This window comes from Rhinopithecus bieti, unplaced genomic scaffold (assembly GCF_001698545.2).
Source record: "Rhinopithecus bieti isolate Rb0 unplaced genomic scaffold, ASM169854v2 scaffold_11273, whole genome shotgun sequence".
Classification (NCBI taxonomy): domain Eukaryota; kingdom Metazoa; phylum Chordata; class Mammalia; order Primates; family Cercopithecidae; genus Rhinopithecus; species Rhinopithecus bieti.
The window spans coordinates 79563-97582 of NW_016806694.1; the positions used below are offsets into that span (position 1 = coordinate 79563).

General features: G+C 39.4%; 1 protein-coding gene across 1 annotated transcript in view; it reads right to left on the minus strand.

The window, feature by feature from the left end:
• RNMT (RNA guanine-7 methyltransferase) overlaps nt 1-18020 on the minus strand; it is a 38060-nt gene that overhangs the window by 8977 nt on the left and 11063 nt on the right. The window contains 6 exon segments of the mRNA XM_017877493.1: nt 1469-1502; nt 2583-2684; nt 9352-9486; nt 12277-12442; nt 13238-13419; nt 14961-15094. Of these exon segments, the coding sequence (XP_017732982.1) occupies nt 1469-1502; nt 2583-2684; nt 9352-9486; nt 12277-12442; nt 13238-13419; nt 14961-15094 (753 nt within the window).

Genomic DNA, 18020 nt, shown 5'->3' on the forward strand with positions numbered 1-18020 from the left:
GTAATAGTACCAATGTTCAGAGACAAACAGCCTCAAAATACTGGTCTTGTTTGACTCCTTTGCTTTTCTTCTCTATCCAACTCAGGAAGTCTTACTAAATTTTCCTTTTGCCAGGCTTCCATGAAACCACGGTTAAGATGACAGACCACTTAGGTAAGCTAATCACAGGTTAGCTCTGTGATCTTAGCAGTTTAGTTTTCTCATCTGTGAAAGGAGATATAATACTCATAAAGTCATTGTGAGGATTAAATGAGTTACAACATGTTATTATAAGGATTAAAGTTACACGCACCTGCACGTGTTCAACACTCAGTAATATTACTACCTCCCAGATGTCATTAGTTTTCATTAAGCTCTCCTTCACCTTTGTTCCGCACTACAGTAACATTAGCACTTAAAAGTTTGCCTAGTAGTATATTTATTTGTGTCTGCTCCTTCCATTACACTGTAGATTTCTAGAAGGTAGAGATTTAACATATTTATTTTACTTTACCTTTCACAGAACTTCATGTAAATCAATAATGTTTATCAAATGGATTGTCCTTAATGACCACTTGTGCCTCAACATCATCAACAACCATGTAAGGGGATTCCTACGGTAACAGTGAGGCTCTGCGACCTGACTTCCTCACACCCACTGCTGAAGAACCACAGGCCTTCACAGATTTGCTGTGCTCCTGGCTTCTCTTCTGAACACAGGAACTTCACTTCAGAACATCTTTGCACCACGTTTGCCCCCTATCGTGCGCATCTCTAACACATCCTGCTCACGGATGTTTCACTGAATGGTCTAGTATTATCATGCCTTCATGGTCACATTAGAGTGGCCAAATAAAAAAAAAATAAAAGGCATGCAAGTATTCTATAAGCCAAAAATTCCACTAGAAATCTGAGGTAAGCACTTCAAATAGAGATGGCTACTTAGTAACAAATAGGCAATGAAAATGTTTACACATGCTCACAAAAGTTTACACTGAGGAAGACTCTATGTACAGTGTATCTTCTCTTGGCACTACACAGTTGTGCAAGAAAGGAAGATTAGACATATATAGAGATACATGTAAACACAAACACAACCTAAAATGTGTCAGAAAAACTCAAAGTTTTCAGATTTTATTTTGAGACAGTCTCACTGTGTCGCCCAGACTGCAGTGCAGTGGTGTGATCACAGCTCACTGCAGCCTTGAGGATCAAGCAATCCTCCCACCTCAGCCTCCTGAGTAGCTGGACTACAGGCACATGTCACCACGCCTGGCTAATTTTTTTGTATTTTTGGTAGAGACAAGCATTCGCCATGTTGCCCAGACTGGTCTCAACTCCTGGGCTCGAGGAATCTGTCTGTCTCGGCATCCCAAAATACTGATTTCTGGTGTGAGCCACAGCGCCCAGCCTTTTCGCAGGTTTTCCTGATCACTTTGAAACAGGAACTTTGACATTATCAGTTAATCTATGCTGATGATATACTCACTTGTAGCTTCCCATTCTGATTTACTTAAGGTTCCCTAAAATTACAAAAGAGAAAAAGAAAACTTTAGATTCAATATGGAAGTAAACATATGCTTATTTCTAAATAACCAGCACAGATGTCCAAAAGACCCTAACTTCATTGCAAACACACATTCAACTCACTCTTACATTGTGATTTGAGCATATAAAAGAAATCAGTGAGATTAACTTTGAAAGCCATCTTCTCACACTTTTATCCTCCTGCCAAATTCTCTAACTTGCAAATTCTCAACCAAAGACTGAATGTGTGTGAAGAGGGAACAGTGTGTGTGTGTGTGTGTGTGTGTGTGTGTGTGTGTGTGTGTAACTGGAAAATGCATCTATCTAGTATTCTTAATTTGGAAAATGAAAAAACAAAAAAGGCCTATCTTGAAACATCAAACAGCACCGGTGGAAAAAATACAATTTTCGTGTTTTTTTCAAAGGAATAACAAAATAAAGTATATATTACACAAAGGAAATACATTACATTTATGTAGCTATCAAAATATTAAAGATATGTGTTGCTTTGCACACACCATTAACTATAATAACAAGATCTAGTGGCAGTTCTAGTGATGTCATTTTTCCAGACATGATAAATGAAAACAATATTCTAAGATATTAGCAAAAATGTGCTATGAAAATATCTGCAATTTCTACTGATGACAAAGCTATAGTAGCAGCTAATATCACTGTGGTACTATTATAGTAATTATTTTTAAAAACGTTTACACAGAAATTAGTGTAAGTTAAGATGTAATTTTTCCCATTTAAATTCCTGGACCCCTGAATTCTATGTATGAAATGCTGTGATTCATTGGTGCCTACATTAGCAGGGAACTTGCACACCAAGCCTGTAATTTTTTCACTATCTTCACTGCCTTAGATATAGCACTCCATCTCAGTCCACTGAATTGAATTTTATCCCATATTCTGTGGTTATAACAAGTTAACATCACTTAGGGGAAACAACTGATTTGTAAGTCAATGAGCCCAAGTATTGTAAGTAAGTGAAATAATTTCCTATGTCTCCATATATAAGGTATGTTCTTTTTCTCATTCTCTATAAAATACTTTCAAAAATTGTAACTCACCAAAGGTAACTTTACTTGACTGTTCTTCATGTACTTGGCTGCATGTTCATAGTCATCCACCCTTTCAGAGACAAGTTTAGAACTCTCATTTGCAGGATATGGCTGGGGAAACAAATGAAAGTCCTAGTTACAATAACACATTGAAATTTACAATTCAGAATTAAACACGCTAAATCACTGAAATAACGTAATTAGAATAATCCCTAAGTACTACTTCTGGAATACAAACTATACATACTTTTGAAATACGAAAAAAAATAAAGAATCCTCTCTTAAACCAATTTTTTAAAAAAAATTATACTTTAAGTTCTAGGTTACATGTGCGAAATGTGCAGGTTTGTTACATAGGTATAGATGTGCCATGTTGGTTTGCTGCACCCATCAATTCATCATTTACATTAGGTATTTCTCCTAATGCTATCCCTCCCCTAGGCCCCCACCCCATGACAGGCCCCAGTGTGTGATGTTCCCTGCCCTGTGTCCATGTGATCTCATTGTTTGACTCCCACCTATAAGTGAGAACATGTGGTGTGTGGTTTTCTGTCCTTGTGTTAGTTTGCTGAGAATGATGGTTTCCAGGTTCATCCACGTCCCTGCAAAGGACATGAACTCATCCTTTTATATGGCTGCGTAGTATTCCACGGTGTGTATGTGCCACATTTTCTTAATCCAGTCTATCACTGATGGACATTTAGGTTGATTCCAAGTCTTTGCTATTGTGAATCAGTGCCACAATAAACATACGTGTGCATGTGTCTTTATAGCATGATTTATAATCTTTTGGGTATATACCCAGTAACGGGATCACTGGGTCAAATGGTATTTCTAGTTCTAGATCCTTGAGGAACTGCCACACTGTTTTCCACAATGGATGAACTAGTTTACACTCCCACCAACAGTGAAAAAGCATTCCTATTTCTCCACATCCTCTCCAGCACCTGTTGCTTCCTGAATTTTTAACAATCGCCATTCTAACTGGCGTGAAATGGTATCTCATTGCGGTTTTGATTTGCATTTCTGTGATGACGAGTGATGATGAGCATTTTTTCATGTGTCTGTTGGTTGCATAAATGTCTTCTTTTGAGAAGTGTCTGTTCATATCCTTTGTCCACTTTTTGATTTTTTTTTCTTGTAAATTTGTTTAAGTTCTTTGTAGAGTCTGGATATCAGCCCTTTGTCAGATGGGGTGATGGCAAAAATTTTCTCCCATTCTGCTCCCATTCTGTAGGATGCCTGTTCACTTTGACGATAGTTTCTTTTGCTGTGCAGAAGCACATCTAATTTAGTTTAATTAGATCCCATTTGTCTATTTTGGCTTTTGTTGTCATTGTTTTTGGTGGTTTTTTTTTTGAGACGAAGTCTCGCTCTGTTGCCCAGGCTGGAGTGCAGTGGCGTGAACTCAGCTCACTGCAAGCTCCACCTCCCGGGTTCACGCCATTCTCCCACCTTAGACTCCCGAGTAGCTGGGACTGCAGGCGCCTACGATCACGCCTGGCTAATGTTTCTTTTTTATTTTTTAGTAGAGACGGAGTTTCACCATGTTCGCCAGGATGGTCTCAATCTCTTGACCTCATGATCTGCTCGCCTCGGCCTCCCCAAGTGCTGGGATGACAGGCGTGAGCCGCTGCGCCCCGCCTGCTTTTGGTGTTTTGACCTCATGATCTGCTCGCCTCGGCCTCCCCAAGTGCTGGGATGACAGGCGTGAGCCGCTGTGCCCCGCCTGCTTTTGCTGTTTCAGTCATGAAGTCTTTGCCCATGCCTATGTCCTGAATGGTATTGCCTAGGATTTTTTCTAGGGTTGATATGGTTTTAGGTCTTACATGTCCATCTTTAATCCATCTTGAGTTAATTTTTGTATAAGGTGTAAACAAGGGATCCAGTTTCAGCTTTCTACATATGGCTAGCCAGTTTTCCCAGTACCATTTATTAAATAGGGAATCCTTTCCCCATTGCTTGTTTTTATCAGGTTTATCAAAGATCAGATGTAAACCAGCAATTTTTTTTTTTTTTTTTTTTTTGAGACAGAGTCTTGCTCTGTCCCCTAGGCTGTATTGCAGTGGCAGGATCTCCACTCACGGCAATCTTGGCCTCCCAAGCTCAAGTGATCCTCTACCTCAGCCTCCTGGGTAGCTGGGACTACACGCACAAGCCACCATGCTGGCTAATTAAAAAAAATTTTTTTGTAGGGACAAGGTCTCAGTATGTTGCCCAGGCTGCTCTTAAATTCCTGGTCTCAAAGAATTCTCCTACCTCAGTCTCCCAAAGTGCTGAGATCACAGGTGTGAACCACCACATCCAGTCTTATGGTCAACTTTTATCACAATCTTAGGATATTCACAGCTGGAAGAAGCTACATAATTTAATCACCACCAAGAACCATTTAGCAGCAAACACTTGCACCTTCTCTATTGTTAGCCAAAAGCTTTGTATATATAAATACAGAGCTTAAAGATGTCATAAAAAGAGCTAAATATTAAAATGATGGCGATTTAATAGCCATGAAAAGCATAAAGAGCAATAAAAAAGTCAAGTCAACAGAGAACCCTGTTTAATAATCTAGCCTCCAAATTACAAACATTTCCCATATTTACATAAGACTAAGGAAAAGGGTCAGAAAACATCCTGTGTTTTAAGGGTATGCTGGCCAAATGTTTATCCAAATTACTTCAAGTGCTATTTTTAATCCATTTTAAGTGATATCCCTTTATAGTATCTGAATTTTGCCTTTTAATAGATGTAAATCAGGCCTCGCTCGGTAGCTCATGCTGTAACCCCAGCACTTTGGGAGGCCGAGGCAGGCAGATCACTTGAGCTCAGGGGTTTGAGACTAGCCTGGGCCAACATGTCAACATTCTGTCTCTACGTAAAATACAAAAAGTAGCCAGACGTGGTGGCACGTGCCTGTAGTCCCTGCTACTCAGGAGGCTGAGGTTGCCTTCTGAGTATCACTTAGGCCGGGGTTGGGGGAGGCTGAGGGGGAGAGGTTGCAGTGTGCCAAGATGGTGCCAGTGCACTCCAGCTTGGATGACAGAGCGAGACTCTGTCTCCCCCACTCCCCTCCCAAAAAACAAACCAGATACATGTAAATCAAAACACAATAAATTACATGAACATTTAATAGAACCATCTACTCTACAAAGTTTATATTTTTTAATAATTCATTTATAATTCTTTGTCTTACTGCAACAAACCAGCTAGAAAGGAAGCACTGTAAACTTATAACTGCCTAATAAACTTTTAAGAAAGGATCTATGAGTATCTGCTGTGCAATCTTCTTTGTCTCTTTTTTTAATAAACATCCTGCGGCAAGTTCAGGCATTAGAAATTAACCTATTTATTTGCTGTTTTAAAAGTATTCGGCTATTTAGGACTGCTGTATCATTAGCATAAGCCACTTTACTTTGTATCACATCCCAGCACAGGGCTGTAAGAAAGAACACAGACTATCAATCAGGTTTTTGGAACTTTAATTCTACATGTTGTAGTTTTACCATATCACAAAGCTTCAGAACTTCATTTCTGAATGCCTGCCAAACTATTCTGTTGTACACTTGTTCTTTAACTTATCCTCCATGTGATTATCTGCTTATCACTGGACACCCAGTTTCTCTTCTCTACCGATCAGTTTGAAAGACCAACCAATACACGATTATAAAGCTGCAAAACATCGTTATTTTTTAAAATTTATTTTTTGAGACGGAGTTTCAATTTTGTCACCCAGGCTGGAGTGCGGCGACATGATCTTCGGTTACTGCAACCTCCACCTCCCGGGTTCAAGCGATTCTCCTGCCTCAGCCTCCCGAGTAGTTGGGATTACAGGCATGCACCACCACATCTGGCTAATTTTGTATTTTTAACAGAGATGGAGTTTTACCATGTCGGCCAGGCTGCTCTACAACTCCTGACCTCGGGTGATCTGCCGGCCTCAGCCTCCCAAAGTGCTGGGGTTACAGGCGTGAGCCACCATGCTGGGCCCAAAACTTATTAAAACATATATATCCTTATTAAAACATACGTATCTTAGTGTCTCCTCTAAAGGAGTTCCTTTTCCACAAGTGTCCCTAGAATATGTTTGCTGGCGGAAAAAAAAGAAAACAGGTGTCAGGACCTATAGTTGCATGGCCTACATCTTTTCCTTCTTTCTTCTCTCTGTTCCAATGCTCCAGGAAAGCAGAAAAGTTGTAGTGGTTCTAGTGCTGAACCCAGATGAAAGCTGGATGCTTCAGGAAAAGACTTTTTGTGGCAAATATCAAGAAACAGATCCATTTAAACCTCTGACCCGGTCAAAAGCAGTGGCATCTGACTGCTCTTTCCACCTCTGGTCTGATCTCAAAGTCCTTCCAAACCGTCCCCCATTATGCCACCCAAGTAGCATCCTAACTCTTATCTGGTCATGTCCTTTCCTGCCCCCAGTCCTTTACACACCCACCAGAGTGACTTGGTCAAGAAGTAGGAAAACCAAAGGATATTTCAAACTACATACTATTACTGCTTCTGTCCCCAGACAGCCATGGTAACAGGTCATATCCCCAAGTGCAGTACTGGGAGAGAAGGAAGACTGCTGAAGAACTGTGAAAGCCATTAGTACTAGTTCCTCAAACATCCCCTGTGCATTCAGGTTTCTCTGCCTGTCCTCTACCAGTCTTCTTCCTTCCCAAAATGCCCTTATATATACTCACTGCACTTGGAATGCTTCTTCAATACTTCAGTCCAGTTCCCATCATGGACTGCATTATTCACTGAAATAACATGCCATAAAATTCTTGTTATCCCATACCCTACTATACCTAAGTACATTTTGACATAAATTACACAAGTGAATTCATCACCCATATGCTAAGAGAAAAGCTAAATAATCGACCACTGTCATGCAAAGCACCATCAAATAAAGGTGATATGCTAAAGGTATGCTGTGTGGCCGGGCGCGGTGGCTCAAGCCTGGAATCCCAGCACTTTGGGAGGCCGAGACGGGCGGATCATGAGGTCAGGAGATCGAGACCATCCTGGCTAACACGGTGAAACCCTGTCTCTCCTAAAAAATACAAAAATCTACCCGGGCGAGGTGGCGGGCGCCTGTAGTCCCAGCTACTCCAGAGGCTGAGGCAGGAGAATGGCGGGAACCCGGGAGGCGGAGCTTGCAGTGAACTGAGATCCGGCCACTGCACTCCAGCCCCGGTGATAGAGCGAGACTCCGTCTCAAACAAAAAAATAAAATAAAATAAAGGTATGCTGTGTATGTGGGACAGGGGGACTTATTCACACATGGTTTTGCTAGTTTTCTCCTCTTAAGACAAAACAAGCCTCCCTTCCTAATATAAAGCCAATAAAAACATTCTTAGACCTAAAGTATAGGAAATACAACTAATGATGAATATAACATTTTACTGATTATGTCTCTTCAAAGACAATTTAGAATTTATAGAAAGTCTTCCCACTCAACATTGTGGGAGTGGCTGGGTGCAGGTGCAACTTCAACAGGAGACTTTTGTTTGAGTATCATCTAAAAACTGAAGAACATCGAAAGGTTAGTATGGCCTTGAGCAAGTCATTGATCCTCTGAGCCTCAGGCTGCCTACTAAAAAAAAGTGAAAAGTGGCCAGATGCAGTGGTTCACACCTGTAATCCCAGCACTTTGGGAGGCCAAGGTGGGGAGATCGCTTGATGAGGCCAGGAGTTTGAGACCAGCCTGGGCAACACGGCAAAACCTCATCAGTACAAAAAGTTTAAAACTGAGCCAGGTGTGGTGACGTCAGTTACTCAGGAGGCTGAGGTGGGAGGATCACCTTCCAGAGGGTGAAGGCCTCAGTGAGCTGTGACTGCATCACTGCACTCCAGCCTGGGCAACAGTGTGAGATCCTATCATTAAAAAAAAAAAAAAAAAAGAAAAAAAAGAATAGGAAAAAAATAAAGGAAAAGTTACCATTCTGCCTACTTCATGGAGGTAATTATAAGGACAAATAAGTCAGAGCACGCTTAAAGTACTTAAACTGAATCAACTCTCTACAGAAGTTTAATGTCCACCTGATGAATACGATTCTACTGATCAATAAAAATGCTCACTGAATATTTTAGGTCTGTCCAACCAGACATTGTCTGATAAGGAGAAAAAGGAAAAACAATCAATGGCTATGTGCTTGAAGCTTATACAGATACCTTCATTGCTGCATTAGGTCAGGAGAGGTCTCAGCAACAACATAGCATAAAAGACTGGAAGCCTGCTAAAGAATTACCATACAATAAAATTATGAATGGTATGAGCTTGTCTGGACACTGGCCAGGAAGGTTCTAAATTACTGTCGTAACCAAAAGGCACTGTTGTAAAGAACTGGTTCTCAACTTGCGGCAATTCTGCCCACGAGGGGATATTTGGCCATGTCTGGGGAGAGTCTTCTGGTGACCATAACTGGTGACAAGAGTGTTACTGGAAGGCATCTAGTGGGTAGAAGCCAGGAATGCTACTGAATATCCTACAATGCAGAGCATCCCACAGCAAGGAATTATCCAGAACAAAATGTCAACGGTCCTGAGGTTGAGAAATCCTATTTTAAAGCAGTACTATCTAGAAAACAGAATTTGGTAACAGCAGTATTCGTTCTTTCGTCAAGCATTTACTGAGCATTCACCATGCAGTTTCTGTATCAAGCTCTGTCCTAAGTGCTGAAGAGCGTAATACACATAACTACTTCATGATCAGATGGCCTTGCAAGGATCTCAACAGCCGAACAAGTTCACCATGACTGGAATTTTTACATTTTCTCTAAATACTCACCTCCAAGGCCTGCATTCGTTTTAACAGCATTTTATTTTCATTGTTCTTAATCTTTTCTTCGTAGAATTCCAGAAATGTTTTTTTGTAGACTAGTTTCATATTGTATTTCTTTGCCATTCTGTCCAAAAAAAGATACTTAATGAAAAAGCTTCCACGTTTGTAATTCCTCAACTTACTTTTGTACAGCAGTGACATCTTCTGGACTTAACTAAAAAAGCTACCATTTCCTTGATAAATTCACAATACAGTAATACAAAATGAAGCAAGAGTAACATATCACACCTAAAAGAAATATGCATTCTAAATCTCAGGCGGTTTCAGAGAGCTCTACTGGTATAACACACAGGTCAGGAAGCAAATGAGAGTCTCCGGAGCTGTGAGATGGGGCAGAAGTGCAGGAAAGTCTTTTCTACTGATTCCATTCTACTTTACTTGATCTCTCACAGCTGCACTGAAAACAGCCGCCGATTTCCTTCTTAAAGATTCACTTTCATCTCTTGACTTCTCTGGCAAGATACACTACTAATTTTTCCCCTACATCATGGACTGCTTCTTCACAGGTTTTTTTTTTTTTCCTTTTTACTTGCAGGTTTCTGTTTTTTACCCAACTTCTAAACTTCAAGGTTCTGGAGTACAGTCCAGAGCTCCACTCACTTCCACCCCACAGCTATCGGTAGTTCAGCTCTCTCTCATCACTCATGGATTCTACTGTTATTAGAAATCTTCACCTGCACGTGTCACTGGCACTCTCTAACTTCCCATATCTAAGGCTGAACATCACTACTCTTTTTCTGCCAATCTTTGTCACTTCAGTAAATCCATCTAGTGATCCATGCCATCTCCCCCTTTTGCCTGCTGTGCTCAATATACATCACTAAGTCCTTTCTATTTTACCTAGAAAACATCAATTTCAAATAGGTCAACTTCTTACCTCCTGCATTTGGCACCATCCTGCTGCTTCAGTCGCCATCACCACTCAGTGGTACCAGTCCATAAACTCACTTTGCTTGTCCCCTGCTTCCATTCTTACTCTCCCTCAACGAATTTTCCAATCGCGGCCAGATTAAGCTTTCAGAAATGTGGACCTGAGTCATGTCTCCACCCTCCTTAACACCCTCCACTGGGCTCCAGTGCACGCAGGATACAGAACATGGTCTCTAAGACATTCATCTGTAAAAGAATGCTACCTCATTTTGGGACACCCTATTATTGGTCACGATGGGCCTTCTTTCAACATCCTGGACTAGCCTAGCTTTCCCACTGCAGGGCCCTCCCACACGCTGTCCTCGTGTCAGGAGCATTCTTCCCTCCAGTCCTCAGCTGCCCACCTACTTTTCCATCCTTTAGATCCTGACTCAAACATTGCTTCTTTACAGGTATCTTCCTGAAATCTTCTATTATATTAGGTATCTCCGTTAGACTCTTAGGTATTTTTTTTCCTCGCTGCATTTGCCAAGTTTGTAATTATGTATCTGTAGACAACAAAAGGGAGCCTGGAGATGACTTCAGGCAGCAGTTAAAGAAGAGTGGAAGGAAGTGGGAAACCCTGAAAGTCAGGTTGGAGAGCTCGTGTATAGGGTGGCGTTTGAGGGGACAGGGCAAGGGCAAACGCCAGAGGGCCACACAAAAAGCTTACTTCTGTTCACTTCTTCATGAAATGGCAAAAAGGCCTCTCAAAACCCCTGCACACTTTCAGGCTCTTTCATCCAATACTGTTTCAATAAATAATCTTTTAAAAAACTAGATAGTAAAGTGATGACTTAGGTTAGCCATCATTAGGCAATTTAAGTTAAAAAAAAAACCCTCTAGGTCTTGTTTAGCATTTAAAACGAATCTTCTGTTTTATACTGTTAACTACAATCTCAAGCTAATATATTAAACATTCTTAACAACATTCCACAATTAAGTTCTTTTTTAAATAAAGTTGAAGAGCAGTAACATTTCCCCAAGTTTATTAGTTTTAAAATTAAAAGCAAAATGCAATTGATATTTTAAATTTTGTAAATGGTTTATATTTATAAAATTATGCATAGTATTTTCCTCATGTTCAGTCACAATGCTACTTGGCTTTCTTATATTATTGAATAAGCTATTACAGAACTCCTAAAAATACTGTAACCCTAATTTTAGACTGAGTTACAATTGAAATAATCACCAAGCAAAAGTAAACAGACAATATACCTCTTCTTTTTCTCAGTTAATATTCAAAACAAAAGATTTTTGTTTCAAAAAAGTAGAAAATCAAGTTCAATCAATCATGACATGGCCTACATTAAAGCTGACTTTTATACTCTCCACACCAGGGAAACTCTGGAAACCAAGGTGTATCACAAGGCCTTGAAGCCTTACCTGGTAAGGCCCAGTTACCCCCAGCTTTTCCTGTGTCTACAGTTTGCCAGGACTCCTAGGAATTCAGGCACATGGGAGAATACATTCCTGAATCAGGATTTTAACATCGACACTGCCTGTGAGACACAGGCAATTTCAAAGCTATAGTGAAATGCAAACAAATTTTAATACTCATCTCTGTCAATATGAAGATCTTTGATTTAACAAGACTCATTGTTTATCATCAAAGTGACCAACAGTCACTAAAAAAAAAACTTTTGCTATTTGCAGTGTCAGACATTTTGTGCCACAAGCTGAAGGCAACTGGTTCCCCTTTTCACCCACAGGATTAAAAAATTCCAGGAATGAGAATAAGTTAGGCTATATGAGACCTATGGCAATAATCCCCCAGATTTGAGGCCAGTCTTTTTTTTTTTTTTTTTTTTAAAACCAAACCAAAACAAAACAAAGAAACAAGATTATACTTCTTTTTTGGTCCCCATTTAAAATAAACAGTAAAAGAAATACTGCTTTTTTCTCCCTTTTCTTTCCCTTATTTACAAAAAGAAAAGAGTGAACAGATTAATGACTTCTTACTCATTTAGCATATGGAAAATAGACCAAGAATTCAGGAACATCCACAACACCTTCCAGGTTGAAGTCATATTTGCAGCCAAATAAAGGATAATCTCCTTTCTTCTGAAATTTCACAGTATATATTTCATTTCCAAATGATTCTGTTTCTGAAGCTTCAAGGCGTCTTCTGACAAGGTTATCCCCCAACCAAAATAAAAAGAATAAAATTGTGATTAATGTAGACTTATTTTGATTAGATTTTGCATGTGAAGAACTACACGATGCACACTTCATTAGCTTTTTAATTAGATATGGGCTACTTTTTTTTTTTTTTTTTCAAGTGACAAGGTCTTAATCTGTCACTCAGGCTGGAGTGTGGTGGTGTGACCATAGCTCACTACAGCCACCAGCTCCTGGGCTCAAGTGATCCTCCTGCCTCAGCCTCCTAAGTAAGGACTACAGGGGTGTGCCACCATGCTGGCCAATTTGTAAATGTTTTGTAAAGACAAGGTCTCACTTTGTTGTCCAGGCTGGACTCAAAACTCCTGGCCTCAAGCAATCCTCCTGCCTCGGCCTCCCAAAGTGCTAGGACTATAGACATGAGCCACTGCACTCTCCTGATGTGAGTTACTTTTAAGAAGCAATATACTAAAAGATCATCGACAGTCACACCAATAAAATTAAGCTGGAAATAGGAATCACTCTCATGAGTGTGAGTAAGACTGGTGAAGTCTATCTGACCTGTAGTTTGTCTATCACTATAACTTCAGTCTCTAACTTACACATAAAGATGAACTTTTAAAAGTTCATATGTAAATTTGTCTATTGAATTTAAATTCTGAATGTCTACTCAAATATCTTATGAAAGTGTTCAATACTTATAAGATTAAAATAGCATATTTTAATAAAATTGACCTCTGGTAAACATTTGCTACTTAATACTGAATATTTTATAAACCACAATATATTTAAAAGTACTTACATCAATTCAAAGCTATTGGGAGTAGTACCAATAAAATAGCCCCCAGGGCTAAGTCTCTCACACGCATTTCTCAGCATCATGTCAGCCTGTTCATAGGACTCAAATGAGTAATGACAGACAAACTGACAACTGCAGATGTCAAAACACATTTGTGGGTCACGAAATTTTTCAATCAGAAGTTCCTGAAACAAATTAAAATGAGTTAAGATTTTGAGGTAACTACAACACAGATTAAAAACCTTTTAGTAAATTAACTTCTAGAATGTAAGGTTCTTCCTTTCCCTCACAATCTTCGACCTATGCTTTCCCTTGTACAATAAAGGACACACAGAAATCATGCACGTATTCTAGTTTAACAGAATAATTTGATTCCCATTTTCACAGTATTTAAAAACTGAGGAATTCTGAAATCATGTTTAAAATATATTAGTCAATTATGATATTTCCAGCTGATTCTTTCATCACTTTACTTGACAGCTAAAATAAAATGACATTCAACAATAACTTGGGTTAAAAAACATCTGGTGTTTGGGATTTTTTAAAAAATGCAAAAATGTTTTCAAAGTATTGCAACTTTCTGGCAGTACACTCCCACTTATCTTTTCACTTTCAAATTTTAAACAAAATGTGTATGATTAAAGGTATCTACAACATTCAATGAGCTAATAAGTCAATGAAGAACAAAAAGTTCATGGTGAGACCTTCACCCCTGAAGCAGTTCTTTATAAGAAATTCACGCCGGGCGCGGTGGCTCAAGCTTGTAATCCCAGCACTTTGGGAGGCCGAGACGGGCGGATCACGAGGTCAGGAGATCGAGACCATCCTGGCTAACACGGTGAAACCCCGTCTCTACTAAAGAAATACAAAAAACTAGCCGCGCGAGGTGGTGGGCACCTGTAGTCCCAGTTACTCGGAGGCTGAGGCAGGAGAATGGCGTAAACCCGGGAGGCGGAGCTTGTAGTGAGCTGAGATCCGGCCACTGCACTCCAGCCTGGGTGACAGAGCGAGACTCCGTCTCAAAAAAAAAAAAAAAAAAAAAAAAAGAAATTCAGACACAGGTGGAAGGTAGGAAAAAAAACAAAGGCTCTGATATGTTGGGAAACCAATAAATTATAAGGTGAACAAAACATAGTATAAGTTCAGTTCTATTTCAAAGTACTGGAAAATAAATGATGTACATACACAAAAGCAACAGCTAATTTTAACTAGAATTGTTAAAAGCAAAAAATTCCAAGTGTTCAGTGAGTCATTTGAGGGAATTTATCATAACAGAATTTCCAATCGAAAGTGAATGCATGTCCCAAGGTTTTTAAAGTTTCAAAACATATTTTAAGAAATGAGTGGCCAGGCACCATGGCTCATGCCTGTAATCCCAGCACCATGGGAGGTGGGTGGATCACCTGAGCTCAGGAGTTTGAGGCCAGCCTGGGCAACATGGCGAAACCCCATCTCTACAAAATATACAAAAATCAGCTGGGTGTGGTGGCATGTGCTTGTAGTTCCAGCTACTCAGGTGGCAGGAGAATCGTTTGAGCCTGGGAGGTGGAGATTTCAGTGAGCTGAGATTGTGCCACTGCACTCCAGTCTGGGCGACAGAGTGAGACCCTGTCTCAAAAAAAGAGAATAAAATTTTTTTAAAAGTAAAATTGAGTTGATTTTAAAACAAATTATTTATCCAAACTAAAAATGTAAAAAATAAATTGACCAAAGAAAGAAACTGTACCTTTGAGCAGTCAGCAGTTATAAATTCTGCACTGAAAATATATTCACTATCACGACGATTTTTCATGTCCTCATACCGCTGCTGACACTGTTTGATAGAAACATCAGCAATATCTGGAAAGATGGAAGGGTATTAGTAAGTATCAAGATAGAATGCCAGAAATTGAGCCATTGACCTCGACTGATAAACTCTGGCATGAAAGTCAGCTTTAGTACCAGTGAAAAGGTTTTATTTCTTTTAAAATAAAATAAAAAAAGGGGCTTTATTCTGATGCAAATACCCTATCAGTTTTCAAGAGGAACTAAAAGTGTCTCAATAGGTACGGATGCTAGAAAAGTTCTATCATGATTTTAAATGCTTATTCAAAGTAAAAGGAGAAAGTTTTATTCCAATCTGAATTATAAAACCTAACACTATCAATAAGCCCAGTTTTGGAAATACCAAGGGTATATTTTTATAATAAAATGTTATTTGCCCTTTTCTTTTCTTCTTTTTTGAGACAGAGTCTTGCTGTATTGCCCAGGCTGGAGTGCAGTGGTGTGATCTTCACTCACTGCAACCTCCACCTCCAGGGTTCAAGTGATTCTCATACCTCAGCCTCCCGACTAGCTAGATTACAGGTGTGTGCCACCATGCTCAGCTAGTTTTCGTATTTTGGTAGAGGATAGGGTTTCACCATGTTGGCCAGGCTAGTCTTTAACTTCTGGCCTCAAGTGATCCACCCTCGTTTGCCTCCCAAAGTGCTGGGGATTATAGGCATGAGCCACTGTGCCTGGCCTGCCCTTTTCCCTGTTTAAAGATTCACACTGATGAAGCAAAGGCAATGGTAGGTAAAACACTGGAATCTTATCACAGATACAAAGTAGCAACACTAAGTAGTACTTCATGTATTCTTCACCACTATACAATACAAAGGGCGAAAAAACAGTTTCATTTAAGAATGCCCTTGAAAAAATAGTGAAAACTAATTTTATTAAACCTGGGCTTTTGAATACACACTTTTAAAAATGTTGTGTGATGAAATGGGAAGAAAACATTTCTGCTACCTAACAAGGTTTGATGGTCACCTTCAAGAACAGTACTGATATGACTGTTCTGAGTTTTGAGCTGTACTGGCTACCTTTTTTCTGAGAAAGTCATTTTGACTTGAATGACTGACAAACCATGGTTATGCAGACTTGAGTAACCGGCACACATTTTCTTGAAAATGAACAAAGTGAACCTGTCACTTAAAGTTCCCCCACCCCTGGGCCACAAACCAGTACAGGTCCATGGCCTGTTGGGAACCAGGCTGCATAGCAGGAGATGAGTGGCAGGCAAGCTAGGTTGCATACTCCTTATAAGAATCTAACACCTGATGAGCTGAGGTAGAATTCCATCCCCGCTTGTGTGGAAAACCGTCTTCCATGAAACTGGCCCCTGGTGCCAAAAAGGTTAGAGATCGCTGATTTAAAGGGAAACAATGGACAGTGTATTTGTTGCCAAAAATAAAATTGACTTTCAAATAAGAATTACAATCCTGAAAAACTTGTATTGATCACTGTGGGGTGGACTTCCTCCCAATACTTTTCTGATTGGCAGTGATATTAAACACGTGATTTTTTGATTCTCAACAATTAGATCTGCATAACTTTAGTGAACACTGTTTTCCAAATACTATAAAATTATGCAGGAATTGGAAGACAGACCAATGGACTTTAATGTTATACAGTATAAAAGTTCATCAGTAAGGTTTCAGATTCCACATTGTAACTACTTTTAAGAAACTACCACTTATTGAGTTTTGATGTAGTAACAAAGAGGAATATCTACAATTATCAAAAAAAAAAAGGCTATTAAACTACTCCTTTATTTTACAACTACTTATCAACCAAAATAAAAAATCACAACATATTGGATGCAGAAACAGGTGTGAGAATCCAGCTGTCTCCTGTAATTCCAAACTCTAAAGGGATTTGCAAAAATGTAAAAGCCAGCCTTCTTACTTTTATTTTAATGAACTAAAAAATATTTTCAAATTTCTCAGCTTTAATTTCTAATATAGTAAATATCAGTAGCTACTTACCATAATTACATACAAAAAAGCTTTCTGGGGTCCTCAATAATTTTCAGTGTACAGGGCTCATAAAACCAAAAATTTGAGAACTGCTAATTTGGGCAGTACTTCAGTAGTGGGGGTATGTATCTCTTTTAACTCACCACATCAGAAAGATGCTGACGTCTGCTCGTCCCACTTCAGTGTTAAGACTAACCACTGGGCTAAGGTGACTGATTGATTGACTCATCGCATTACTATCGACTTTTCCCTTAATGGCTTCGGTAGTAAAAAAAAATTATTGCCTAGATCTATTATTTCATAAAGAATGAAAAAATAATTTTCTAATTCTATCATTCCTCTTCGATTTATCTGATTAAAAAAAAAAGAATTGCCCTTTTCAACCATCTGATTACAAATGTTTGATTCCCTCCCCTTAATTTATAAGTTTCAGAATTGTAAGTTTCTTAGCAACCTCCAAGGGTGAACAATGTTTTTTTCTGATTTGATGTGTCCAACTACTATTTTTTTTAATGTTAAAATTGTCCTATTTTTGCCAATGGAAACCTTTTCAAGTCTTCCCTTTAGACATGACTCCAACCATCTTTAATAGCTTCCTTCCTTTTGGGAAGGAAACGTTATCCCAGGCTTATTTAATCTTACTATAAAATAAAACCATCAGGAAAGTCTTGTAACAAAATTTTTTTTTTTTTGAGATGGAGTCTCACTCCGTCACTCAGGCTGGTGTGGAGTGGCATGATCTCATCTTACTGTAACCTTCACCTCCTGGGTACAAGCAATTCTCCTGCCTCAGCTTCCTGAGTAGCTGGGATTACAGGTGTGCACCACCATGCCCAGCTAATTTTTTGTATTTTTGGTAGAGACAGGGTTTCACAATGTTGGCCAGGCTGGTCTCAAACTCCTGACCTCAAGTGATCCACCCACCTCTGCCTTCCAAAGTGTTGGGATTACAGGCGTTAGCCACCGCGTCGGGCGATAACTAATTAAAAAAAAAAAAAAAAAAA